This window comes from Agelaius phoeniceus, chromosome 7 (genome assembly GCF_051311805.1).
Source record: "Agelaius phoeniceus isolate bAgePho1 chromosome 7, bAgePho1.hap1, whole genome shotgun sequence".
In the NCBI taxonomy this organism is placed as follows: domain Eukaryota; kingdom Metazoa; phylum Chordata; class Aves; order Passeriformes; family Icteridae; genus Agelaius; species Agelaius phoeniceus.
The window spans coordinates 35479292-35507249 of record NC_135271.1 but is presented as its reverse complement, the minus strand read 5'-3'; the positions used below and the strand labels follow the sequence as shown (position 1 = coordinate 35507249).

General features: G+C 46.4%; 2 protein-coding genes across 3 annotated transcripts in view; one reads left to right on the top strand and one right to left on the bottom strand.

Annotated features, from left to right (window-relative positions):
- Window positions 1-1365: 1365 nt before the first annotated feature.
- Window positions 1366-6902, top strand: VIL1 (villin 1). Its single transcript, XM_054636381.2, has 19 exons — window positions 1366-1464; window positions 1673-1747; window positions 1873-2069; window positions 2320-2428; window positions 2658-2768; window positions 2867-3069; window positions 3574-3652; window positions 3772-3870; window positions 3967-4120; window positions 4230-4330; window positions 4465-4602; window positions 4759-4917; window positions 4997-5176; window positions 5292-5437; window positions 5533-5677; window positions 5955-6143; window positions 6296-6364; window positions 6545-6682; window positions 6768-6902. Exons 1-19 carry the CDS (start codon window positions 1390-1392, stop codon window positions 6879-6881), a joined length of 2481 nt encoding a protein of 826 aa, XP_054492356.2. The 5' UTR covers window positions 1366-1389; the 3' UTR covers window positions 6882-6902.
- A 638-nt stretch (window positions 6903-7540) lies between these two features.
- USP37 (ubiquitin specific peptidase 37) overlaps window positions 7541-27958 on the bottom strand; it is a 34886-nt gene continuing 14468 nt past the window's right edge. The window contains exons 14-24 of one of the 2 annotated variants that reach the window (XM_054636593.2): window positions 26759-26838; window positions 26065-26229; window positions 24540-24605; window positions 23460-23610; window positions 19450-19702; window positions 17301-17467; window positions 15426-15486; window positions 13166-13281; window positions 12243-12312; window positions 11591-11729; window positions 7541-10996 (exon numbers count right to left, since the gene is read on the bottom strand). In XM_054636593.2, coding sequence (XP_054492568.1) covers window positions 10909-10996; window positions 11591-11729; window positions 12243-12312; window positions 13166-13281; window positions 15426-15486; window positions 17301-17467; window positions 19450-19702; window positions 23460-23610; window positions 24540-24605; window positions 26065-26229; window positions 26759-26838 — 1356 coding nt within the window. In that variant the 3' untranslated portion in view covers window positions 7541-10908. The remainder of the gene's footprint in view (window positions 10997-11590; window positions 11730-12242; window positions 12313-13165; window positions 13282-15425; window positions 15487-17300; window positions 17468-19449; window positions 19703-23459; window positions 23611-24539; window positions 24606-26064; window positions 26230-26758; window positions 26839-27958) is intronic. The other variant, XM_077181568.1, reaches the window with a different exon arrangement.

The following is a 27958-nucleotide window of genomic DNA, read 5'->3' as shown; positions in this document are numbered from 1 at the left end:
GCACCTCTGTTGGTGGCTGATGCCCACATGTCCGGATCCAGCTCATTGCTATCACTTTATGGATCTTCTTAGTGGAGAGCAAAAGAAAAAAATGCAGCATGGACTCAGTACCAGGGGCCAAGAGGGGAGGAGGCCTGGGGAGGGCAGACGAACCACCCTGGGCACAGCCAGCCTGTGGCAGGGTGCAATAGCATCTGGGGGGGAAACACCCCATGAGTAACGGGGCTCTTAGGTGCCACAAAGTCTTGGAGGGCTGTGGGGACCTTGACTCTGGGCTGTCCCTGCCCTTATATGGTGAGCAAAGGCTGGGACATGAGGGAACAAAGGTCTCCTGGGTGCTGGCACCTGAGCACTCCACCTAGGTACGCTCACCTGTGCACCCAGCTCTGCAGGGAAGGTGAGCAGTGGGGGTAGGGTGAGGGGACAGAGGGTGGGCATGGGCTGGACAGCACGTCCCCTGGACACCATCACTGCTGGCATCAGGTTAGCCTGGGGATGGGCCTGGGGACCCACCTGAGCCCCATCCTGGGGCTGTGCTACGGGGGATGCTTACCCTGGGTCTGAGGTATGGAATGTAGGTGCTCATGGGGCAGCACAGTGGGGTCAGGAGGGGTTTTGCAGGGCTGGGAAGCAGAGACCTCCCATCTGGGCAGGGACAGCACTCCCTGCCAGCCTCCAGCCGGGGAGCACAGGGTGGCTTTGCCTGACTCAGCCCCTCTCCCCGCTTGAGGGGAGCACTGTCAGCCTGGCAGAGATGGCTGGGCACAACCTCAGCAGCACTGGCTCTCAGCAGCCCTGTGGAGCCAGGATGTGCCCTCCCTGGGGGGCATGGATGGGCTGGGGGTTTGGAAGCAGGGGATCTGAAGCAGGCACTGTCTCTGTGTGTGTGTGTGTGTGTGTGTGTGTGTGTAAGCAGTGGCCATGTCATGTTGTTCCACCTCATGCCAAGCCGTGCCAGGACAAGGCTGAGCAGGGCCAGTTCCTGCTGGTGCTGGGGAGGGCAGGCCACCGTGCAGCAGTGTCACCCAGCTGTGGGTGCCCTGCTCTGCTCTGTACCCTGCTCAGAGACAGGGCAGGGCACTGGGGCACTTATGGGACCCTGCACCTTTCCAACCTGGACCCTGGTACGGACTCATTAGCGGCAGTGCCAGCCAAGCTGAGGGGATGGCAGCCCCATCTGTGTGCCACATTCCTGATACCACAGTGCTGGGGGTCCCCTCGCCCCTGCAGCTCCGTACAGGGGGGTTTACAGCTGGCCTTTCTGCAGAGCAGGCAGGGAAGCAGATGGCACAGCAGGTTGGCTGTGTCCCAGCTCTTATTGACACTGCCTGCCATTAACGAGGGTGTTGCCAATGCGGGCAGGTCCCCGTGTCGGTGGTACCTGTCACCATGGTGGAGCTCAGCGCCAAAGTCTCCAGGACACTGAACAAGACCACGCCGGGCATCCAGATATGGCGGATTGAGGTGGGAACGGGGGCACATCACTGGGGCTGCCTTGGGGGGGGTCTCTGTGAGGGAAGATCCTCCCTTTGTGTCCTCAGGACCTGGGTTTGGGGGTCTCAGTGCAGCACCCAGGGTTAAACCCAGCAGCTCCCGGTGCTGGGGGCAGTGGGGTGGTGGGGCTGGGCTGGGGGTTTCCCCACCAGGGCTGATGTTTCCCTTCCTTCTGCAGAACATGGAGATGGTGCCAGTGCCCACCAAAAGCTATGGCTACTTCTACGAGGGGGATTGCTACGTGCTGCTGTCGGTAGGGCAGTCAGGGGTGGCACAGGGGACTGGGAACGGGCTCTGCCCTGAGGGGCCGGGTGCAGGGAGGGATGTGTGGGGCCTAGGGACACGGGGGCTCTTCTAGCGGGGACCGGTGTCCTGCAGACGCGCAAGTCTGGGAGCAACTTCAGCTACGACATCCACTACTGGCTGGGCAAGGAGTCGAGCCAGGACGAGCAGGGGGCGGCAGCCATCTACACCACGCAGATGGACGAACACCTGGGCTCCGTGGCCGTGCAGCACCGCGAGGCCCAGGGACACGAGAGCGACACCTTCCGTGCCTACTTCAAGCAGGGACTCATGTATGTCAGTCACCCCTGGGCACCTGTTCCACGGGGGGGACACTGGGGAGGGGTCCCCATCCAGTGGGGATGGGGACAGCTCTGTCTCAGTGAGGTGGGGGAGGAAAAAGCAGGATCTGGAGCTGGGCTCCATCTATCCATTACCACGTGTGTGTACCCCGAACACCTCCCTGTGCATGGAGGAGGGAGGGACACCCCAGTGGTGTGAGGAGGGGGACCCAGGGCTGACACCATGTCTGTCCCCTCCCAGCTATAAGAAGGGTGGGGTGGCCTCAGGCATGAAGCATGTGGAGACAAACACCTACAACGTCCAGCGACTGCTGCATGTGAAGGGCAAGAAGAATGTGGTGGCAGGAGAGGTGAGTCATAGCATGTGTGGAGTCTGGATCAGGATGAGGCCAGAGCTCCCCCAGACACACCTGCCTCCAAGCAGGGCACACAGTGGGTGTGGGATGATGCTGCCTTGCCTTGCAACTGCTCCCCAGAAAGCCCCTCTCGGTATTCCTGAGTAAGAGGGGCTGCAGAGCTGTGGGCATCCAGGCATTCTGCTGCTTGCCACCCACCCTTCTCAATCCTGTCCTGCTGCAGGTGGAGATGAGCTGGAAAAGCTTCAACAGAGGAGACGTCTTCCTGCTGGACCTGGGCCAGCTCATCATCCAGTGGAACGGCCCTGAGAGCAACCGGAACGAGAGGCTGAGGGTACGGCCAGGGGGTGCCAAGGTCCCCTCCTGCAGGAGGGGGGCGTCACCAGCCACCCCCTCCCTCATCTGGGCTTATCCCTTCTCCCCTGGCTGCAGGCCATGACCCTGGCCAAGGATATCCGGGACCGGGAACGTGGGGGCCGTGCCAAGGTGGGCGTAGTGGATGGTGAGGATGAGGATGCCTCACCAGGACTCATGAAGGTCCTTAAGCATGTGCTGGGTGAGAAGAGGGACATCCAGCCCGCCATCCCTGATAACAAAGTGGACGAGAAGCTCAAATCCTCCCTCAAGCTCTACCAGTGAGTTTTTGGGGGTGGGTTACGCACGGGGCGTTTTTCCTGGTGTCAGAGGGAGCCAGCAGCCACCTCTGCTATGTCCCACAAATCCCAGCCCCATGGACAGACACCAAGAAGGGTCAAAGCTACAGCAGAGGTGGGGATAAGTGACTTGGGTGCCATTGGAGCTAGAGGAATCCCAGCTGCCAAGAGGATTGGGACCCGATAGAGATGCTCATGCAAGCATCACCTTTGTATGCTGTGGCAATGCGCCTCAGTGGCCCCACAACATCTGACACTCCTCTGTCCCTCCTTGTGGCCTCCATGAGTGAGCTGCCTGGCAGGTCATGCTACAAACCAGTTTGCCACCATGGCCCAGCCAGGGAGCCCCTGGGCACCATCTGTGTCATGATCTGGCAGGGGAAGGGGATGGGGAGGGGACAGCCCCACAAACCCTACCACCCTGTATGGGGATGGGGTTTTCCAACCCACTTTCTAAGCCTCTTTCATCTCTTTTTCTCCTGTCAGTATCTCCAACGCCAGTGGAAACCTGGTCATACAGGAGGTGGCAGTTCGGCCCCTAACTCAAGACATGCTCCTGCACGAGGTCTGTCACCCATGGGATGCTTGGGGGTGCCCAGTTTCCTTGGCAGCTTTAATCCTTCAAAAGCTGATTTTGGTGGACTTGCCTAAAGTCCTAATTTCTATTCTTGCCCCTTCTTCAAGGACTGCTACATCCTTGATCAAGGAGGTATCAAGATCTTCGTCTGGAAGGGCAAGAATGCCAACAAGGAGGAGAAGCAGCAGGCGATGAGCAGGGCACTGGTGGGTGCTGGGTTAGGGGCTTGTTATGGGATAGCCTGGCTGCTCCCTGGCGTGCCAGGCACTCCATGGCCACACTCTGTGTTTGGATCCCACCAGGGCTTCATCAAAGCCAAGAACTATCCAGACAGCACTAGTGTGGAAACAGAGAATGATGGGTCTGAGTCAGCTGTCTTCAGGCAGCTCTTCCAAAAATGGACTGTCCCCAACCAGAGCAGTGGGTTGGGCAAGACCCACACTGTGGGCAAAGTGGGTGAGTGTCTCCTTCCAACATGGCAGGACTTCTTGGATTGGGATAGGCAGGCTGTGGGAAGTTCCTGTAGCCTGAGGGGTTTGGCTCACCTCTCTGCCCTTCCCCACAGCCAAGGTGGAGCAGGTGAAGTTTGATGCAACCACGCTGCATGCCAAGCCCCAGATGGCTGCCCAGCAGAAGATGGTGGATGATGGATCTGGAGAAGTAGAGGTAGGGTGACCATGGAAGAATGTGAGACCCTCTCAGGTACCCCCTTTGCTATACCAGGGGATGCTGTGAGGTCCAGGGTCTGCAGGGCAGGAGGATGCACCAGCTCTGACAGCAGTATATGCCTGTCCCACCAGGTCTGGCGTGTGGAGAACAATGAGCTGGTGCCTGTAGAGAAGAAGTGGCTGGGCCATTTCTATGGCGGGGACTGCTACTTGGTGCTCTACACCTATTTTGTGGGGCCCAAGGTGAACCGCATCATCTACATCTGGCAGGTGAGACCTCCAGGTCACTGCCCCGTGGGTGGGGGACAGGGGTGTACCTCCCTGGACTGGGGGTGCTCTGCCCCTTGGGAGCAACATGAGAGTTGCCTCTTCTTGAGAGGGCGAGGGGGGCTGTGATGGGTGCTGAGCCCCCTCTGCCCTGCCCAGGGCCGCCAAGCCAGCGCAGATGAGCTGGCTGCCTCTGCCTACCAAGCCGTCGCCCTGGACCAGAAGTACAACAACGAGCCCGTGCAGATCCGCGTCACCATGGGCAAGGAGCCGGCTCATCTGATGGCCATCTTCAAGGGCAAGATGGTGGTGTATGCGGTGAGCTCAGGGATCTTGGGGCATGGGCTGGCTGCTGGGCTTGTGGCACTGGTGGTGACCTCCTGTCCCTCTCCCCCAGGGTGGCACGTCACGGGCGGGCAGCACAGAGCCCACACCCTCCACCCGCCTCTTCCAAGTGCACGGCACCAACGAGTACAACACCAAGGCCTTCGAGGTGCCTGTCCGCGCCTCCTCCCTCAACTCCAATGATGTCTTTGTGCTCAAAACCCCCAGCTGCTGCTACCTCTGGTATGGGAAGGTGGGTACTGCTGGGCACTGGCGTGGGGGCTGCCCCCTCCAAGACAACTGTCTCCACCTCCTCTTCCTCCTCTTTGGCCTGGGCCAGCGATGGAGCAGCTGTGCTTGCTTGGCAGGGCTGCAGCGGGGATGAACGTGAGATGGCCAAGACTGTGGCTGACATAATCTCCAAGATGGAGAAGCCAGTGGTTGCAGAAGGACAGGAGCCACCTGAGTTCTGGCTGGCCCTGGGGGGCAAGTCCCAATATGCCAGTAACAAGAGGTACCAGTCCTGTCCCTGCCCATGCCCAGGGGTTAGATGGGCCACCAGTCCCCAGGCAGGGGGAGCCTCATTCCCATCACGTTGACCCCTCTCAGGCTGCAGGAGGAGAACCCCTCTGTGCCCCCTCGACTCTTTGAGTGCTCCAACAAGACAGGCACCTTCTTGGCCACAGAGATCATAGACTTCACCCAGGATGACCTGGAGGAGAGTGATGTTTACCTACTGGACACCTGGGACCAGGTGAGCTGGGGGAGCATGGAGTAGGGGACAGACCTTTGATCCCCCAAGTTGATGTTCCTGCGGTTGGAGGACCTGCATCAGCCACAGTTGGTGGGATGGGAGGCTGGAAACCTGCCTATTTGTGGTCCCACTATGCTTTTTCCAGCCTTCTTGTTCGAGGGAATGCTGAGGATGGACTCCCCGAGTCCTCCCCCATGGACAGAGCCCATGTGCCTCCAACCGTGGCTCCAGAGGGCTCCATCTCACCCCAGTGGTGGACCCAGTAACTTTATTGCAGGTTTTCCTCTGGATTGGGAAAGGCGCCAATGAGGCAGAGAAGGAGGCGGCAGCAGTGATGGCACAGGAGTACCTGCGGAGCCACCCCAGCGGGCGTGACCTTGACACCCCCATCATTGTGGTGAAGCAGGGCTATGAGCCCCCCACCTTCACCGGCTGGTTCCTGGCCTGGGACCCTCTCAACTGGGACGTGAGTCATGGGGGGTTTTGAAAGACCAGGGAGTCCCTTTGCAGAAGGGGCCAGATGTGGGTCTGGCCCCAGGAGCATCTCCAGGGTGTGGGCAGCAGCTTGCCTGACCCCTGTGCATGCTGAGGGGCTGAGCACTTTTGTCTCCTTCCCAGGACAAGAAATCCTACGAGACGCTGAGAGCTGAGCTGGGTGACGAGAGCAGCCTTGGGCAGCTCACCTCAGTAAGTGGCACAAGGAGAAAGGCAGCTGGGCTGGATGGGGGCACACAATTCTCTCCCATCCCCTGGGCCGGTGACCCGAGGAGCTGCAAGGACAGATCCTCAGTGAGCAGGCACCTGGAGCCAGCCTGGTGCCTCCATCCCTAGGCCAGGCCCTGATGTGACTCTGCCCCCCCCATTCAGGCGCTCACATCCAGGGAAGAGGTCTTCACTGCCACCACCACCCTTGTCCCCACCAAACTGGAGACCTTCCCCTTGGATGTGCTGGTGAACACCTCCGCTGAGGACCTGCCCCGGGGTGTGGATCCCAGCAGGAAGGAGGTAAGATGAGGCCATGTTGGAGGGGGAGACAGGGAAAGCCCCTCCCAGTTCTTCAGCTCAGCCTCCTTTCTTTCTCTGGCCCCAGGACCACCTCTCCGATGCGGACTTCCAGGCTGTTTTTGGCATGAGCCGCTCTGCCTTCAGCAGCCTGCCCTTGTGGAAACAACAGAAGCTCAAGAAGGACAATGGACTCTTCTAGGGCAGGAGCCTGGGCACAGAAACAATCCCAGCTCTTTAGAAAATAAAATAAGTATGAAAAATAGGGCTGTGGTCTCTCCTCTCCAACCCCAAGGCCCAGCCCCAGGTGTGGGAGTTATTTCGTTCAGAGCTGGCACACAGAGACACAGGACTTGACTGAGGGCTAGCAGCACAGGGGAGGATTCTCAACTCCTTTTCCCCGAGGCCTTCCTTTGTCCTGGCTGCGCTCAGAGGTGATGCACAGGCTGGGCATGCTCGAGGTGCCAGGACTCTCCCATCCAGGCACCTGCAGCTCCGGGCTAAAGGTCCAGTGTGCAGCTGGAGCCACTCCCTGCCTTATCACTGGAACTGCAGTAAATACGTGTGGTACCAAAGGTAAATGAGGGGACATTGTGCCTGCGGGGACAGACATCAGGGATCACTTGTCCTTGGACCCAGGAGGGGAGGAGGGTGTCTCCCTTCTTTCTACTTGGGCTCTGCAGGGATGCTGAGAGGCACTGAGGTGTCCCCTCTCTCAGGGGGGCCAGGATGGACACGTGCTGAGGGGCACTGAACACACACAGGATGTTCCCAGGCAACCAAGCTAAGTCCCAGTGCAAAAGGGGAGGTGGAGGTGCAGTGCCCAGGAAGAGCCAGCAGAAATAAGATTCCAAATCAATAGAGGGTTAATAAAGAGGTTTTAATTTCACAAAAATCTATCTACACATCATTTAAAAACGGGCAGGGGGAACCCAAGAGCAAAAACTGTAAAGAATAGAGAGGAACAGGTCTGCTAAAACACAGAGAAAAGCACTGCTCCACATCAACAGTGTAAAGAACCAGAAAGTCAGGGTGCAGGCAGAAGCCAGTGGGAGGCAAGGCTGGAGTCTGGCAGCAAACCACATGGACAGCAGCTGCCAGGGGTCCTGCACCCCTTTTTCTCTCTTTGGCGGGCAATTACAGGGATAATTAGCTCCATTAAAACAAAGCAGATGAGTTATTCCCAGCCCCATGGTGTTCCCCACCTGCCTCGTGCCAGGATGAACTGAAGCAGGAAGTGCTGAGCTGGCAATCAGCACTTCCCTTCCTCGATGCAGGACGGGCAGGAAGATGCACGGGTGATCTTATCTGTGCTGCACTGAGCAGGGGGAAGGCCAGGCCGGGGCCACAGGTGCTGCAGAGCTCCTCCCGTCAGTCCCACTCTGCTGCTCCAGCTGGGAAAACAGTCCTTGCTCTGCAAAGGCTCTTGGTGCAGCCCTGCTGGCCAGGGCTCCCCAGGGACCCGCACACGAGCTCCAGTTCAGTGACACCAAAGCTCTGCCCCTCTCAGATTAGGGGTGTAAATCAAGAGCAAATTATGGCAGTCAGACAACGAAGCGACGAAAGGAACAGAGGGATGGGAGTTCCTTGAATTTCTGTGCTGAATCACACTTGTACTAAACTAGGTTGATTCAGAAGTGGGTAAATGTTTAACTGAGGAAGAGCTAGTACATGTTCAGGGCCCACAAGTAAGCTTCACCTACCTATACCCAAGGACAGGTATCCCACATGGAAGGGCCAACCTTACTGAACTTGCTGCTGCAACAGTGTGAGCAGTGGGAATGACACAACTGGTGGGCAGCACATCTCTTGAGAATTACACACCTGTCATCCTCCCCCCTGCTCTTGGGCGGGGAAAAAGCTGGCTTCTGCAAGGAAGGGGCTCTGTGGACACTCCTGCCCGGGTGAAGGTGCAAGTGAGCTGCCATATGCCAAACAAAAAAGCTTAAATTATAGTATATGTCTGCAAATTCTTAATGACTAGAATAACAAGCAAGAACTTCTCATAACACAAGGAACACTGTTTTCAAGCACCAGCTTTTTCACCTTGATCCAAACAAAACTGGTTTTAAACAAAAGTTACTGCACTGAAAAATCAGGCTATGTTTGCTTTTATTATAAATTAACTGGAGTGCAGCGCCTTGTAAAAACAACCTTGCCACCCAAAAAAAGCAGAGCTGACTTCTGATACTACAGGAATACCAGTTATTTACAGCACAAGCATAGGATGTGCTTGGGGAAAACAGGTTTGCCCTCTGGACGGAGCAGTCCATCACACTCGCAGGGCGATCAGTTCAAAGGACAACTCCCATGTCACCACCTCTTCCCGTTGCCCAGAATTCAACCAAAATCAGTACTGACAATAGAAAAGTATAATGCTTTGTAATAAATTAACACACACCCCCCTCGGGCTGCATCTCATCAGATAAACACTCTGGCATGTCTGCAGCCAAGCCTTTGCTGCTGGCTCAGAGACCAGGAAGATCCACTGTGCCCAGGGCCCCTGGGCTCGCCCCACCTGGGGACTGGGAGGGAGGTCAGTCTTCACCACACCAGGGTCCCCCAAGTGCTCGGGGTGGGGAGTACACCCACGCTGTCACTTGCTGCTGCTGTGCACACAAGTGGGAAGAGTCCCCTGAGGGCAGTGACACACCCAGCCGGGATAAACTCCAGTGTGGAAGTGCCCGTGAAAGGTGCCTGCTGTCTCCTAAGTCGATGGTTTTGTCTGCTTTGCTGCAGCCAATTTATTCCTGAGAAACTCCTAATGATAGTTTAAAAAACTCACAAACTATCTCAACGGCAAAAAAAGTGATTTTCTTCCTTTTTTTCCTTAAAGAAGTCTTTCATCTCTAAAACTCAGGCTGCAAAAATCAGAACTAGAGGCCAAAACAAGAGCAACTACTTTGCTTACAGCAATAACTTCTCTGAAATGAGTAAATGTCAGTGAAAGGAAACATCTGCCCCTCCTTAATTAGCGCAAAGGTGCTGAAAAAAAATGAACTTAATAGGCTTCTCCCCCCACTGCTGAAACAAGCTACAAAAGGAGCATCATGCTTCTAAACCCAGCAGATAGCATCACTTCTTCCTAACCATGTTCTGTTAATGCTGAGCAAGGGCCTTCTGAAAGCTTTCCACCTGGTTAATTTCACAGTTAGAGCACTCTCGCACTCCTCAAAGAGGAGAACTGAGACATGGCTGCAGAACAAAGCCTCTTACCCTGCGGTAATACAAGACCACGGCAAGACCACGATTCAGCCACAGGGCAGTTCGAATGCCAGGTACTGCACAGGAAAGGTAATGCCAGAACATTCTTTCCCTCCCAGAACTGTAGCTCACCTCCTGGCACTGCTCTGTTTGCTCCAGGTACTCAGCTCTCCCAGAGTCACATCGGAGCAGCCCTAAGCAACACAACTCCAGTGTGAAACACAGCACACCCAACGAGAGACTTGCCTCTCCAAACGGCACTGATGCAGCAACCTCATGGAGAAAATGCAATCAAATAATAGAACTTGTAAAACAAAAGAAATCACATATATAATCTCACATCTAAATGAGGATGACAGTGAATGGTGTGAAAAAAAAAAAAACAACCCAACAGAGCTGCCACCAGGTATCAATACATTCCACAGCACCGACAGTTTGTTTCCTGGAACCGCACGGAAATCGCAGCGCGCTTACAAACCCATGAATGTCACAACGCATCAGCTTGAGTGATTCCAAAATGCCTGTGAGCCAGATGACTGGCAAGAGCCTGCTCAGTGATCTGGCTTTCCAGTGAATATTACTAACACAACACACGCCAGGTTACAGTCTATTGCTTAAATTGCTCTTGGAGAAAAGAAACAAAAGCGCCAAGTGATATGTAAATCTTCGCCACTCACGTCTCAGAGGTGAATGGGCTTTTAAAGTCGAGTCTCTTTTTGCACTATTTTTTAAACCAGTTTATGAGCAGCTGTAGTCTTGTGGCTTGTTACAACTCTTTAAGGCTCCATGCTGACAAAATCATTTGAGAAACATTGAAAATTTCACCACAGGAGGGTCGCTCTGGATGTCAAGGTTTAAACACAAAGTTCAGGCCCAGGACTTGCACAGATGGTTCAACAAACTGAGCGTCCCACATTTCTACCTTTTGTCTCATGTTTTGGCCCTGAGCTGTTTGTTACTCCTGTGTGGCTGGCACAAGTTCAGAATCTTCCTTGCTCCTCAGGAGGAACAAGGTGTTTTACTCTTCACAGAGGCTGACGAACTGATCTTCCTACTTCCATGCTAAGTGGCTGTGCATTTTTTTCTGTTTCTAGTAACTCATCGAAGATATCTCTAGAACAGAACAAAAGACCAACAGTGAAAATTTTGCACAACAAAAAATCACTACATAAGAGCCCTGAGGGAATCAGCAACTGGATTTACTCCACAAACTCAAGCATTACAAATTCTGGCAAAGAGAGATGTCTAATCTGACATCTCCAAGCAGCAGCAACAACAGATGAGGGGGATACAAACCTTCTTCAGTTCTCTGTGCCTCAGAACATTTCTACCTACAAACCCCATTTTGGCTGTGTCCTGAGATGACCATGGCTGCAACAACACAACTGTTAGGAGCAGGGGTAAGAGCATTTACAAATATCACAGCACTTAAGGAAAAAAACCCAAGCTCCATTATGATTCTTGGTGTAACACATGCACTGAGACACTGAATCCCGTTCTTAATGTATTTATTAAAACACTCTAATGTATTTGTTAAAACACCATGAATTATTGACATACAATGCCACACCTCTGAACCCTGAGCACTTAAATTCTGTCATTTTGGAGACATTTTTCATCCCAGCAGAGGACGAGAGGAAGAAGAGAAGCCCCCTTCCTCACAAGCAGCAGGTAATTTCTAGGACCAACATTCCCCAAGACACCTACTTGTGCATGTAGAAGAAGATGTATCCGCTTCGGTCTCTGTCACACTGAACGGTGGTCTCCAGAGTTCTAGAGACTTCCAGGTCATTGTAGGTGAACCAGGACTGCTTCTTGATATCATAGACATCACTGATATAATGACCTGAACAACAGAATCACAGAATGCTTTGGGTTGGAAGGGACTTCAAAGGTCATCCTGATCCAAACTGCCTGCCATGGGCAGGGACACCTTCCACTACACCAGGCTGCCCAGAGCTTTATCCAATCTGGCTTTGAACACTTCTGGGAATGGGGCAGCCACAACTTCTCTGCACATCTTTCCATGCTGCACTTCAGCCAGTGAGCTGGTTAGCCAGGTACCCTGGTCCAGCTACCTATGTCACATTTAAATGCTAAAAGACCCTAAAGATCCTGGTCCCTCAATCAGCTGGTAACGAGCACAAGCAATGCTACAGAGCCCACCAGCTGTACATTTCCTACGTGCAATAGTCAGGCACCATGATATCCCCAACCTGCTCCCCCATCAGCAAGTCATGACAGAAGATTTGCTTTGCTGCCTGAATTCTTTCCTATAAATAATTATGCTATGGTAATTCTGTACTACAGATTTTTCAAGCTAGGTAAGAGATGAAGAATAAAATGTGGCATCTTTTACCTGAAGATGATGTGCTTCCAATATGGCTGACAATGCTGATGAGACGATAGGAGTGAGGAAGCTCTCCTGTCTGGGGAAGAAAAAGTACAATTAAAGCTTTCAGGCATTCTTTTTTCCCCCCACACAGCTTATGGACAAGATGAATTATACCTGAGATATCAACTCTGGCTACTGTATTCAAAGCTGCAAACCAGTGAAGGATTACAGAAACAGACACCCTGCTTCACACCAAACAAGGAGTCCTTCCAGAAGTGGGAAATGTGTATTTAATCTATCAGCAAGCCAACGAGCATGCCAAGGAGCCTCTCTGACCTCAGAACAGATGCTGACATGAGCTCTACACTGCAAAGTTTTCTAAACAACCATTTCCTGAGCAACTTCCACTGATGTCAGAATTAATCCAGCAAATAAACAGAAAAGCCAAAAAGGAACACCATGCTTACTTCTGAAATATCAAAGACATACCATTGATAATGGTACACAGATTCAACAGCTAATACAGGATATGTAGCCCAAATTCTCGTCCTGCACCTATAATGTCAGTGGACAACACCCTCTTTACATACAGGAAACATGGTATTTCTATTCAATAGCTTTTGACACTTTATTTTTTAATACTCTCTTGACCAGGAATGTTACCTCTAGAATTCGCTGACAATAATGTCAAAGAGAGTATCTTAGAGAAACTCAGAAGGTCTCCACAGCTGATTTTTTAATTTTATTTTTTTGGGTTTTGTTTGCTTTGGTTTGGGGCTTTTTTGTAATTAAAATAACACAGTAAGACTTAAGTACAGAAATTTTCTATGTTTTCACTTTAGAATATAAATACCTTTCTAGCCTCTACACCTGCTCTGTAAAACTACCTTCAAGACTATAAAGAATAGCTATATTTCTCAGCTGGCTTTTGAAATCATGGATCACACCTCAGCATTTCTTTTCAGCTCTTCTGCTTCAGCTTCTGAATACTCCATGTCCAGAACATCCTCATTCCCAGAGTCTTCATCAGAGCCAACGCTGTCTAGGAGAGAGCTGTTAAACTCTGGATAGCAAGGAAACAATGATAACTGCATGACAAGCTGTGGACCACACAGGAATTTACAACAGGTTGAGGTATATCTACCCACATAAACAGGTGTAATAAAATTTCAAGCTTCATTTTTAAGGAAAACAAGGGGATACTGGAATTTCCAAAAAAAAAGCTCTTGCCCTTTTCCAACTTGTCAGAGCAACAGTTAAGTATCTTGGAATTAATTTTAGCACCATCTCCCTCATACTTTTCCAAAAGGGCACTATGGCAATGACAGCTGGGTGACAAAAGAGCAGTTAACACCCAAGTGGCTCTGGAGCACCAGTGGGCTGCAGACAGGACAGACAGCAAAAGAAGGACAGCCAGTCTGGTCAGTGAGCTGCGAGTTCCTGCAACGAGAAGCTATGAATTACACTTTTAACTATAAGTTGCATGAACAAAGTGCATTTTTGAATTAAAACTGGCATCAAAATGCTACTGCTGGCAGCAGGCATCTTTTCATTGTTTTCAATGGTAAGAAGGCTGCTCACCACAGGAACTTCCAGTTTGCTTGGCTGAGCAAAATGCACGCAGCTTTCTGTAAAGAGCCGGAAGGCACCACTGCTCCCTGTACATGCTGTTCCAAACTTCCTGGGGTTCTGCAGCTACCCAACTAATTTAAGATTTTGTACAGTTCTCATTAGGAGAAGTAGCTATGCTTTCACCAGTTAAATTAAAGCTGTGGAATCCCGGGTGGATGAGAAGTTGAGATTAACAGGACACTGCTCAGGAATTTTCTCTCATCTGTTTACAAGAGACTATCACGCCAGCTGTGATGGAGTTGTTTTGCCAAAGAGATTCTCACACTGTTTGTCCTGTTAAATCATCAGTCACTGGATTAGTGTAATCTTCTTGGGAAGTTTACAGATGTCTCCCTTACTTAACTGGGAATCCTTTGCTGCTGCTTTCCACACTCACTTGGGCTGTAGGGTAGACTACAGCCTAGAAACACAGCCACCTTGGTAGGCTGGTGCACGAAGCACCTCCCAGAGGAATTGCTCAAGGCCACTGCACCAACAGTGCCAGGAGGATTACTGGTTCTCTGCTTATGGCATCACTGGGATCCCTCATAGGACAAATGTGACCAGCTCTGCATTCAAGATGTTGTACATCTCCTTGAACAGCTGCTTCCTGATACCTTACAAATGAGACAGTAGCAGAGAAATGCTCGTGTTTAAGCCAAGCAACTGCAAATCAAGGGGATGAAAGATCTCTAGCCTTGAATTCTTCCTGGATATCAATCAAGGAAAATTCAAGAAGGACTGGTCACTTTGTCAGAGCTCAGGGTGAGGGGTGCCTAAGCAGCATTCAACTCCTCTTTAGGAACTGCCACAGGTTTATCCAGCAACAACTGAGGGCCTTTGAAAGGCCCTGAGCAACTACAAGTATCTTAACACAATACTTTATAATCCCTCCCTCTCCCTCTTTGGAGCAGGAATTTTCTCTCAGTTATGCTTTGCTCTGCCAGATTGTATGAAATGACTTGCATCCCAGCCTCACACAAATGTTAAACAGTGCCTGAGGAGGCCTACAGCACTGTCTGGACTTGGAGGAGACAGATAGCACATTTTGGGTTTCTTTCTTCACCCCCAAGAGCTATACCTTGCAGTGAGGTCTGTCCTCCTCCCATCCCATATCTGACAGAAACAGCACTGATTCATTTTTCCAGGCAGGACTAGGGCATTTATTAATCAGCCCTAAAATAGCAATGCAAGTAACAAATAATCCTTATGTTCTGACTAGGGCCATTAGCATGCTGGCTTTGCTGGGAATGCAAAGTTTCAAGATCCACTGTGCTTTCTCTAAATTAATATTATGCATTAATGTGTATTATATGTGTTGCTTATAATATATTACACATATCTCTCTATATATCTCTATATCTAACTAAAAACTAAAGAGACTGAAGTAAGTAATTTTTCAGCTTAAGTTTTTCCTGGCATTTGCTTTCACAACCAAGAACAAGAAAAACTGACCTCGAGCGCCAAACACAACAAAGCACACACCAAAAGAACATGAATCCCAGCTGTCTTACTGACAGGCAGGAGCTGCACTCATACACACATATCAATTTTCTCTCAAAAGCAACATACTGGAAGAACTTAAATAAGTTTCACCTTGTAGACTTAATTCCGTGGCTCGTTTGAGGTCATCATCCTCTTTCTGTTCTCGTGCCTCCTAATGGGGAGAGAACAAAACTTAGCTCATTGAGACATTTCACTGTTTAAAATTCTTGTGGTGCTCTTTTTTTCCATTGAAACTGTGCTGCTCTGGTTTCTACAACAAACCTGACATTGTAAATTAAAGGTTCTGTGTGAAGGAATGTTTGCAACCACTGAGAGTCCAATGTTCCCGTGCAACAGAACCTGGGACAAACCTTCATTAAGGCTTGTCAAAGCTCCTGAAGTTTGGTATGCAGCAGAGCGAGTCTCCAGTAACACCAAATGCTTTCCCTGGATCATTAATTTGAAAAGCATCTGAATGAATTTGTAACCCTGTGCTCAAAAAAGCTGTCACTTACACACAAAGCTCCTCACACTTCAGCAAAATTTAGTCTGCTTCTGACCAAAGCCAGATGAGGACACAGTCATTAAATCCTGACAGATTTTGCTATTTTTAAGCCATTTGAAAGTGGAGCCAGTGGTTATATCTAACAGGTGCAATCCACAAAAGCAGGATGCAAAAAGACATCACTAAACAACCAGGTATTAAAAATATTACCATGACCAAGCAGCAAAGAAGCCTCAAGTCAACAAACACGTCAAATGTTTGGATAATATCATGCCCCTATTCCTCCCACTACTCTTGAAAGCCCAGAGCTATGGCAAGCCACTCAATAATATTTAATGAGCTGGCTTCTTAATTTAGGGTTTGAGTGCTTTCAGCACACCTGAATGCAGCACCCCAACTATGTATTTCAAATCAAGATAACCACAGCTACCGCATTTCCATGCCCAAATCATTAGAATAGCAGATTTTTGCTTCAGAACTGTAGCAGAAACACACTCAAAGGGCATTTTTACATTATTAGCATGAGGCCTTTTATCTCACTATTTCTAAAGAATTTGGGAATCTTTGTTAAACTACTCGGCATTGATGAATCAAAGCTACATCTGGCATGGAACATACCAGCACCTCATAATGAATAATGGGAGAGAACAAAATCCAAGAGCCATGGAAACATCAGATCTCATAAGGAAAACCATGACAGCTTTGGTATTAATAGAGAGCAGACAAGGGCACCTGTTTAAAGGAAGACCTGGCTAAGTGTTTGCTTTATTCTCTGCTGCTTGGTTAAACTTGTAGAAATCAGTTACAGGTCTTGCAATTCAAGTGGAATACAGATAGTGAGCACACAACTCAAGAAGCCCATTCTTTCCAAGCCTAATTTAAAGGACTTGTTTTCAACTAAATTATTTGGGATCTTTTTTCCACTTTGCTGATAGGGAAGGATCACATAAATGCTCAGTTCCTACATTCTTCATCAAGCATCCCCTGCTCTCTAGCACCAGAAACACACCTAGGATAGACACATCTTTAGCCTGACCTGACATGGCCAATCTTAGCCTTGGCTTTGAAACCTGCCTCTTTCACTAAGTCTTGACATGACACACTGCAAGAAACTGTCAGAGAAGCTAAAGGTGGGCTGGGATCTTGATGTCAGAGAGGAAGAGTTTAGTTGATGTTATCATGGTTTTTAATATAATGTGACAAATGAGTGCACAAAAGTGCATAGGGAGCTCTGAGAAATCTGTGGGTCTGTGATGTGATGCACAGGTTTCAAAGCACATTCAGAATGTGCCCAGATGTATCCAGTGTCATCACTCTACTGACACTGGAGCTAGAAGAAACCCAAAAATTTTTCCATCTGGTTATGTCAAAAAAAAGCAGAATAATTCCTTTGCAGTTACTGCCTGAATGCAAGCTTTTCCTTTAGCTTTCAGGTAACCAGCGTTAGGGAAGACAGCTTAAGAAAGCAAACTATTTCTTACTTGCTCTTGAAGGCTTTGAGCCAGTGCCTGCTGGAGTTCTTGCTCTTCCCTCTCTCTCTCCATATCGTACTGCTGCAGCCAGTCAACCTCCCCTTGGGAGCCTTCTGGAGTTTTGTTTTCCTTATTCTCATCAAAATCTTTAGTTATCTCAGTGAAATTGGCAGGACCTGAGGAATCACAAAGTACAGTTTATACTCTTCTGAGTCTTCTGTTTGTTACCAGCTAAGTCCTCTTTAAATCACCACAATCCTTGCAGCATAGTGACATCTATTGACAGGGAGCTCACCCACCATAAAACACCCACACAAGAGTCAAATGGAAAAAGCTCCAAAGTGCAATATCATACTCATTTTAACTGGTGCACAATGAACCATTTGATTAATCCCTGAACCTGTTCCCTTCTTAGCCTTTTATGTTCACTCAGAAGCAGCAAGTTTAACTACAGAAGCCACACACCACTAGGTTTCTCCAGCCATGAACCTGAATTTCTCTGTAAGAAAGCATGGATTATAAAAATTTGCATTGCATATTATACCTCGGAGTACTACAGATGAAGCCACAATAAGAGCCAAACCAAATGCAAGATGAAAAAAACCACAAATCTCAAGCACTGTTTAAATGTGCTACCTTTTGCTTCAGCTAAGAGCCTCAGTCTTGTGAGCACTATGCACAGCTTTAAAAGGTGCATGAAGATGGTAACTTCTTAGTTCACCCTTGAAGCAAACACGAGGGCAGAAGTGCTTTACAGAACATCTGAAATGAACATTCATTCAGCTGCTGCATACACTCCTGCAGATGCAGGACACTTTGATTCTTGCTTGCAACTAAGAAAGGGCAACATCTGCTCTAACAGCTATCAGGCAGCAGCATGTGAAACTTCATGGTTTTGTCCTGTGCAGACTTCAACATCTGCTGATTAGTGATTAACAAGGATAATACAAGGCAGTCTCAGTATCTGTGAACCCTTAAACACAAGACCAACAGCACCAGAAGCATAATCCATCAGTCTAATCCTTTCAAGATGAAAAAAAACCCAGAATACATTACATGAGCTTTGAAAACTTCCAGTATAAGAAGAAATACAGAATTTATATTAAACACATACTTTTTGCTTAAGAGTCACAAAAAAGCCTTCAAATAATTACATTGTACTTTCCAAAGAAAACCTGGACAGAAATACGTTTATATGGCCATATTCTATCACAACTCTATTTCACACCATAAGCAACATTGCTGTATAAAAAGGAGGGCATGAAGCAGGATGATCACATATATAATATTATTCTTACAGCCTTCCACCATCAAGGCTGTCAAGAGCTGTCCATTGAAATAAGAGTAATTTTTGGTAACAGAGGGGAGATATTCTGTTGTTAATTAATGAAAAAAAATGTGCTCGTGTCCTCCTGGCTCTTAGAGGATACAAGCACATTGTTGGTCTCTTTTTCCATGCTACTGCAGCTAAAAACCTGATGGAAAGCATGCAGCATACAATATATGATAAACCACTTCTATTTCCTTCAGCTGGCTAAAGGAAGACTCAACTTTCCCACACTGAGAACACCCAGGCTCCTCCTTGTACTTAAACATGTCTCTCTGTCAGAGGCCACAATTCACTTGAGTGTCTTAAGCTTAAGTCTACTCTCACATAAAAAGCTTTGGAAAAAAATACAGAGATATAGTTAAATTCATTAGAAATTAGTGACAAAATAGCTGCATTTAAGAAAGCATTCTAGTCTTATGCCATGAGAACATTGCTACTGTGCTACCCAGGATGCAACAGCTACAGAAATGAAAATACTTTCTGCTCATGGAACAGTCAGTTCTAGACATGGCCAAATATTAGGAAATTGAATTGTCTGGCACAGGAACCTGAGGAAGCATGTGTTAATCAAGAGAGGAAAAAAAAAGGAAATTAACTTTGAATCATGGAGGTGACAGACTTACAAGAAAATACATTTTCACAGTTTGATGAATTAAATGCTTTATACATAGGGAAATTATAAAGTTTAAGTTCTTAAAACTCTGAGCAAGTCACAGTTTCAGCAGTGCACTTGCATCCAGTTCCTACCACCAGCCATTACCAACCTGATGTTATCAGTAACCTGCTTTAGCCCACTTGAGTCCAGTTAAGAGGGTTGCTTTGCCTTACCTGAGTCTAATACTGTTTTGGGTTTCTCCATCTCCATAGATTCCAGGTTTTCTGGCAATTCCTGAATTTCATCATCTCCAAAACCAGTGTCTGGGCTGCTTGTGGGCTTATCTTCATCATGGCTCAGAGACAGAGAAGCTTCCCTTTTGCTAATCTCTAAGACAGCTGCTAGGAGCTCATCTTCGCTCATCCCATCAAAACCAGCATTACCCAGCTCGGGTTTATCACCCTCCATTTTACTTCTTTTTGAACCCTAGAGATGAATGGAGTTATGATTAAGTGCTTGAATAAACAGGTATGTAACATCAGTTTTACATTTCCGTGGAGATTTATTTTTATTAACCCCAGGGAGGTGAGAGCTTGGCACTGTCAACATTCAACATAGTTATATGAGACTCAAGGGAGAGACAGCCTTTATAACTACCCTTACTCCACAGAAAAATATTTAAGTACAACCAGTTTTTACAGGCCTTATGGATTGACATACACAAGTTAATTCTTAACTCCTCCTTCCTTTCCTTCAAAACATGTTTCCCCTTTATGTTCTGATGAATTCTTAAGCCCCTGGCAAGTCAACGCTGAGATATAAGCAGGGAAACTGCAAGTTTGTTAACAAAGGACGAAGCAGCAACATGAGAGTAACTGAACTCAAATATAGGGATAGATGAACAGAAACTAAAATTGAGCTGGTATGAAGAGCAATTAAAATTAGGTTTTGTGCTGCAGATTTGTCATATGAAACCGTGATGTGAGTAGAGGAAGGAGTGCAGGAGTTGCAAACCAAGTAAGAAAACAGTAAAGAGGGAAAAGGGGAATTATTCTTTCCCAAGGAGAACAGAATGACTTTCATTTGGAAGAAAGAAAAAACACCTTAGTCTTCATCTCAATTTTCCTTTTTATAGTTCATTTTCCTAAAGCTGATGCTCATCAACTCCTACACCACCAAAATTTGCAAATAATATAGTAATTTCAATCATTTTAATATTAACTGTTAATCAGGAGGTTAACCTCCATGTATGCATGTTTACACAATTACACTATTTATCATATGCTTAGAACTTCTTTTCCTATATTATGTTAAAATGGGGTAAGATAGTTTCTATTAAAACGCACTTATCCAGATCTTACTGCAAACTGTATTAGGATGAATCCCAGAACTTTGTTAAAATGAACAAAATTACATTTTTACTGCTGCTTTTTACTCAAATACAGCAAGCATTTCAGTATTAAAACTGCCTTATCAAACAAGATTAGTAAATGAATTAGCTAACTAAACTGCTTATTCTAGACCTGTTGCCCTCCAAGAATTAGGGGGGCCAAATTTAAACCTTTCTCCTCACAGGTATTTATGCACTGGATAAGTAAAGCAGAATACCTTTCTAAGCTTTCTGATTTCTCTCTCTGCACCTGTAGGCTACCAACATCAAAACTGGTTTAGCTCTTCAGCAAGCCCTAGTTCCAGGATCTCTGCCAACAACTACCACTAATTCAGTGGATAGACTTTAAAGACTTGGCAGCATCTGTGCATTATTTGAATACAACTCTTCTACTAGACATTATTTGCATAGATTTTAAATAGCTTAGGCTCTAAGACAGGCTGCTTTAAGTAAGCATTTTTAAGAAGTCCTTCAAATACTACTTCATCTGCAGAATCAGAAATCACAGGAATTGAATCTGTGCCCTGTTTAGCTGGACAACTGCTGTTTGCCCCTACCATCCAGTGCCATATACATATGCTATTCCAGCTGTTCTCCCACACAGCAGGGACATTTTGCAAGGAGTGCCTGGCAAGGGATGCACTTGCCAGACAAAGTGACCACCAAGCCCTTAATGCAACCCCATCCACAGCTCTTTTGAGAATCATACCAGGAGAAATGGTGCAGCAACAGTACTGCCACTTCCAAAAACCAGGAGCAGGTCTCCCAAGACAACACTGAGGTGGTCAGAGAACCTGGTTAATGGTAACACACAGATGGCCAGGCCTGTGGTTGAGAAGTGGCCAATATGCATGGCCACAGAATAAAATAATTTATGCGGAATCATCATCTCTTTCCCACAACAGGCTGTAAAGCCTGTAATTAATTTGTTATTCAAATTAATATGCTTTATTCCCACAATTTCTGCACTTAGAGGGATTGTGCAGTAGAAACTACCTACTCTTCCCCACAAACAAAACTCCAGGAAGTTAGGACAGATTGAAATACCTTTTCTGAAAGGTACATAACAGGGACTTCAAAGACAAGCTTGTTTCCTTCCTCCAGCTGCAGCCAGGCATAGATGTGCCATGAAGAACAGCAGACACAAGACCTTCAGCAAAGGGTTTTCAGTGTTTTCCCACAGCAATCCATTCCATCCCTACATATCCTGACCATCAGGAAGTGTTCCCTAATATTTAATCTAAAAATTACTGTCTGCAATTTAGTCTATTACTTCTTGTTCTATCCACCACAGGCACAGGAATCACCTCAAGTGTTTCTATTAACTTCTTCCCCTTCCTAGATGACACAAGCCTTGCTTACATTTTTCTTTGAACTAAAGACCAAACTGAAGACCACTTGCCTGGCTCTTTCTCTCTCAAAATCTTCCTTTCTAGACCTCTGACCATTCATGTTCCTCTCCTGTGGCCCCTCTCCGGTTAATCTATAACTTTTCAGTCCAGAGCCTTAAGATGGATACAGAACTCCAGCTAAAGCTCAATTCTGAGGAAAAAAGGAGGGTTACTTCATACAATGTGTATGTAGGCTATGGTTCTGTCTAGATACTTGTTCTTTCAACCTGCCTGACCTTGAGATTGTCACCTTTTGTGACCTTTCTGAAGGCCCACTGTTTTCCTAGCTGTTCCTATCCCACATTTATAGTCCATTAATCCTGGTAAGATTAGCACCTTTAGCCCGTTCCTACTGAACAACCTCTCCTATTTTTATGCAGTTTCTCAGATTTGTAAAGATCATTCTTATCTGTAGTTCTGAGCTTCATCAAACTGGCAGCTCTTCCTAGCTGTGGATCTTCTAAAAATTTAATACTCAGTATCTGTCATTTATTAAAGACTGGGTCAGGATCCTCCCCTGGTTTGATTTTCCCATCAGATCAAAAACTGTAGCTATCTTCCTCTTGTTACTACTGCTATTCATCCACATTTACACCTGTCCCTTAATATCATAATCAAGGCCGCAAGTCTCTCCTTGATTAAAATAACCCTTTATGAGCATTGTCAAAAACTTTAGTGAAGCAAAAGCTTTACAGAAGCAGAGATGCAGGAAACTTGTCCTATGCACTAGGCCTGCAGCACTCTCAACAGAAGAAAGTGGTACTGCAAGACAATCAATCCTCTAAGCTGCTGCTATTCCCTTCTGGGTCATCATTTCTTCCCACACAACTCATCTACCTGCTAATACACTGGCCTGACAGGCAAAAAAAGCATCTTGGCAGCATTAACACTAGTCACAAGGAAAAGCTCAAAGGCAATTTGAAATTAACTGTGCCATTACACCAGTGAACTTGGTCTCTTCACACTTCTGTGTCCGCCTACAAAGACTGTTAGCTTCAGATTCCAAAAACATTGAAAAGCCACACTTGAAAGGGGACACGGATTGGATGTGCAAGAAATTCTCTCAACTGAATATTTTGCTTAGCCCAACTTGTACTGGATCTAATTTAATCAAGGGTTTTACTGCATACTTTTATTATTGACAGCACATTATACTTCAGCCCAGGAACTTATTAGTGGAAGTTACCCAAAGGACTGACCAAACTGCTAAGCAGCTGGTATCCATAACCTGAAAACTCAAGTTCAATTGCAATGCAATTACTCCTGTTCCCAGTGGGAACCCAAGACAACTGTATAGAGAGGTCAATTAGCAAAGCACTCCCTTCCGGCACTGCAGTGCTAATTAGGAGGAAAAAAACCTCATCTGACATCAATGTCACTCAGTTTATGCTAAAAAAAGCACATAGCAGACGTGAGCACATACAGGATCTAGTACATGAAAGTTTGTGGGTTTTTCCCTTACCTTTTCTGGCTCATCTTGCAGTTGTTGCTGGTCTCTACTCTGTATGTTACACAACCTTTGGCTATGGGCAACAGAGCGTTTCAATGGCTCATCATCGCTGTCAGAATCTACATAGAGTGCTGCAGAGCTCTTAGACTTGAAAGTGTATTTTCTGTAAATTAAAAACATGGCTATAGAACTTCACAGCATTGTAGCATCATACAAACATGTCTCAAAGTAACTGTTGAAACACTGCTTTCACACTGTTCAACTGGGGAACAAACTGCAACAATGGACAATGACAATTTATTAATATAGCAGTCAAGGTTTTCAGAAAAGCTTTTTTCTGTTGGGTTAACTGACACGTTTACTTGAAGCCTGCAGTAACAGCTTACAAAGTTAAAAGTAACTAAGTGTGTGGCTCTTCCTTTTATGGCAAAGGACGCTGTACTTTATTACCTTGCAATCCCAGACTGAAGTAATTTGAGACAAGGCCACATTAACACATAGAATTTGGCATAAATCATTTGACTTGAGTTTTTTAAGTTGGACATAGGGCTTGTCACAACATTATCCAGATATAAGAAGTACAAAAATGCACCAATTTTTCATTTTGCTGTTTGCAAAATTCCATTAAGATAAATTCTTGCTTCTTTAGAACAGAAGACAAAGGAGTCTGGGAAAGTCACAATTTCTGTTTTATCAGTAAATCTGGTCTTTGGGCATCTCTCAATGCAAAACCATCCAACGTGATATCACATTTTTCACAGTATCAAAAATTGGCCGTCTCATATTTGCAAATAAACTTAAGGAATCAACCACCTGCTCCTAAAACACCCATTTTGGCTCCATAGAGTCAGAACAAAGAGCTAGATTGCAGAAGTAGAAATAATTTTGCTTCTTAAACAAGGCAAATTGCACCACTGATGTTAATTTCAGCTACCATGTAATACCAATAAAACTCAGATATGAAAAAACACAGTAGCTGAAATAATTTACAACATAAAACCCAGAAAAAACTAGAAAATCTAAAAATGCCTTGGAACCTAGGCCACAAAACCCCAGGCCATTGAACATGGACATTCCAGAGCTATAACTCACCTACAAGGTGTGGAAGTGCTTACAGTACAGGAATTCACCACCTGCGAGGCTTTCAATGGACGGGAACTATTAAAAGAGCAAAATAATTTATTGCAGTAGTTACAGTCTTTAAAAAATAAGTTTACTTGTCTGCTATGCATGCAAATCCACGACCAAAAGAACAAGCAGAATACCATTATGTACTTGCTAATTGCTTAGATTTACAGTAATAACTTCATCACACTATAAATAAACAACAGTTGTTCAAAACCATGTATAATCCTTTAAACTTGATTCACTTCTTGGCGATGCACCCTCAGGGACCAGCTTGCAAATTAAAGGCTCTTGGCTCCCATGTCAGGACAACTCATTCCTTTATATTTTATTCCCACCAACACTTGAGTTCCTGCTCCCAAACCACAGTCTCCTGCTGTTGTCTGGATCAGCCGGTTTTCTGACATATCCCACATCTTAATTTCTCCTGCCTTACCTAGATTCCTCTGAAGCAACTTCCTGCTCCATTTAATCCTTTCATGGGCTCCTCAAAGTCCATCACTATCACTACACATCTATCAAACAGATGGTAGCCACTCCAGAAATCTTTTCTAATCTTCCCCCTAAACCAGGGCTGCTTCTCTCCAGCCTAGTTCCCCTTCCACTCCCTGGTCAATCACAATGGTTTCCATGACTGAAAAAAACTCCAAACATTGGAAAGCTATTTCCAACCTATTTTCAAGTATTGCTGCTCTGGTTAGCATAAACTGTTTGTTGCGTTTGAGATTTCTACTGTTAAACTCATGGGAAACATCCACTTACATCTTAAACCACCACTAAACATTTGGCAAAACACCTGCCACACTGCTGAACATATGCACCAGATGTGTCCTAGCTCACTATGGATACCCTGGCTATGTCACTCAGCAGAGGCCACAAGAGACCTAAGGGTTTCTTGTTCCTCATTCTGCCACATGCTTCCTATGTGACAACTGCCATATTTTATCTCTGTGTCTCAGGTCAGGCAGCTGTACAGAAGTAACAGTCTCAGAGAGAAGAAGAGAGTATTTTCAGCATGCAAAGTGCTCAGATACTACAGTGGCACAGGAAAGACAATGAAAAATGAATAACAGCACAAGAGGCGCAAGTGGAAATTAGCAGAAAAGGGTAGGATGTTTTGTCTTCTAAGCAGAGTTAGAGTGCTCTGAAGGGAAAGGTAATCTAGATTACTTTGGACTGAGAGGCCTACATTTTAAAAATTACTAACAGAAGTGTTCTTAAAAAGAATATAAAGTTATTTTCAAGGACAGTGAAGAATATTATCTTACCAAATATTCCCTAGATAATGCCAACTATCTCTTCCTACTGCTTCTAACATGCTTCCTTTCCAAACATGTTCTTATGACAGCAGCATTACAAACCAGCTGCACACATCTGAAGCTGCATAAATGTAATGCTTCCTTGCTGAGACATCCTCTGGAGGAGATCTGAGAAGTGCCTACCTTGTGACAAACATGATTTAACAGAGCAGGGACCAAAGCTGCACACTTACATGGCAGAATGGACGCTCCATCCCAGCGTCAGTGGCAGCCTGGTGCTTTCCGTGCAGTGGGAAAGCAGGGTTAAATATCTGGGAATAACCACCTGCTGCCCCACTTTATGATTGAGAGACAATGCTACATTGAAGCTGTATCGTTTCAGATGAAGAATCAGGACCCTGAGAGAGATAAGAGAAGGACAAATGTTCATCTCAAGACAGAAGTCATAGAAAACCTATTCAAAATCCAAGTAAGCCTTTTTTCCAAAGGCATTCACCTGACCAAGCCAGATTATTACTTTGGGGTGGTAGGCAAATGCTGACCGTCCCTTATCTGCAAGACACAGGTAATTACACCCCCTCTGTTCATCACTCAACTTGTACAATATTGAAATTCCAAAATATATTTTCTGTATCTGCTTCCTTCACATCCCAGCAATCCCAAGAAAAGGGGAAGGGGGAAACTTAGAACTTAGTCCTCCTTGTGTAGTGATAGGGAGGAAGAAACAAGTACTGCTGAGGGTTTCCAAGGGCTTCTACAGAGTGAAACTGAAGAACAGCATGAAGACTGACTGCAGGTGCACCTCTTTCACACTGACCACTGTACATGCTGTCCTGCTCATTTTCCCAGCTTTACTCTTCAAGGGATTTTTGCTTGCACTTCTGTAACATGCTTCCAGGAAGGAGAGGAACAGGTGTCAGCATTTACCTGGGAAGCCTGTTGAACTTGTGTGTGACAACAGCAGACTTTCCATTGCACTTCTCACAGGAATACTCAATCTCCTCTGCCTGTTTAAGGGAGCAGAGAAATTACTTGTGGAACAAAAGAGAAATCAAAGAGATCCCAACCAAAAATACATCACATCTGTTACACAAACTCTTCAAAACAGCAGTAACCACTTAAAATTATAATCACCTTCAAGTTGAAGCAGTAGAGGACATTTAATAGGAGGACAGGCAGCAGACCATAAAATTTCACATCATATCCACTAACACAGGTGGAATTCTTCTTGCAAGTCTACTGGAGACCAGCGAATTAGCCACCATTATGACACAAAATAGCTTCCAAAAGGAGGAGACAATCTTGTGAGGTTATCAGTTTTCTCTCCCATACACAGGACTTGTTTGTTGGTTTGTTTTTTTTTTTCCCCCTAATAATCTTCAGTGGATGTGGTGCCATGAAATTTTCTCTCTCTTGTTCAAAACCTCTGCTGTGTTCCTCAAAAGGTATCCTCATCTAAACTTACCAAGGATATGCTACATGAGAGTAGAGGTGTGGACAGACATCAAAAGGGGAAGCATTCCTTTCCTGAAATTACATAACCTGCCCATCAAATATTCCTACAACACTTTACCTTAAGTGAAGTCAAATTACATTAAAATTTTAGGGTTTAAGTCCTAAGACCTCCACCACGTTTTAGAAGAAAAAGCACGTCAGCTATTCTCTCTGTTGAAAGTACTATCTATACAGAGAGGAAAAAAAAGTTTGTTTGAAGTTTTGACAAAATACAACACCAATTCACAGACATACAGTTCATTTTCAGCTTTCAGAAGCTTCACCTTAGAGCTCTACTTAGAAAGCAACCATCCACATATTACAGCTATTTTTTTTAAATTATTGTACTTGCATGAGCTTTTTCCTTCATGCTAATTAAGGCTTGTACACAAGCTGTTGAAGCATCCTAGCCCAGGAGAGGTAGCACTTCCTGAGTGATTATCCCAATGTGACAGCCTCCCTTCTCTCCTCTGTATTTGTTTACACCTCAACTCTTTCATCACAAAATTGGGAAGTTTACCTATTTTACATCAGTTAATTTCTGCACAGCATTTTACAATATAAACTTCCATATGCTGTTAATGGACAAACCTCAAAAAAGTTCAATGTTATTTCACATGCCTGCAAACCATT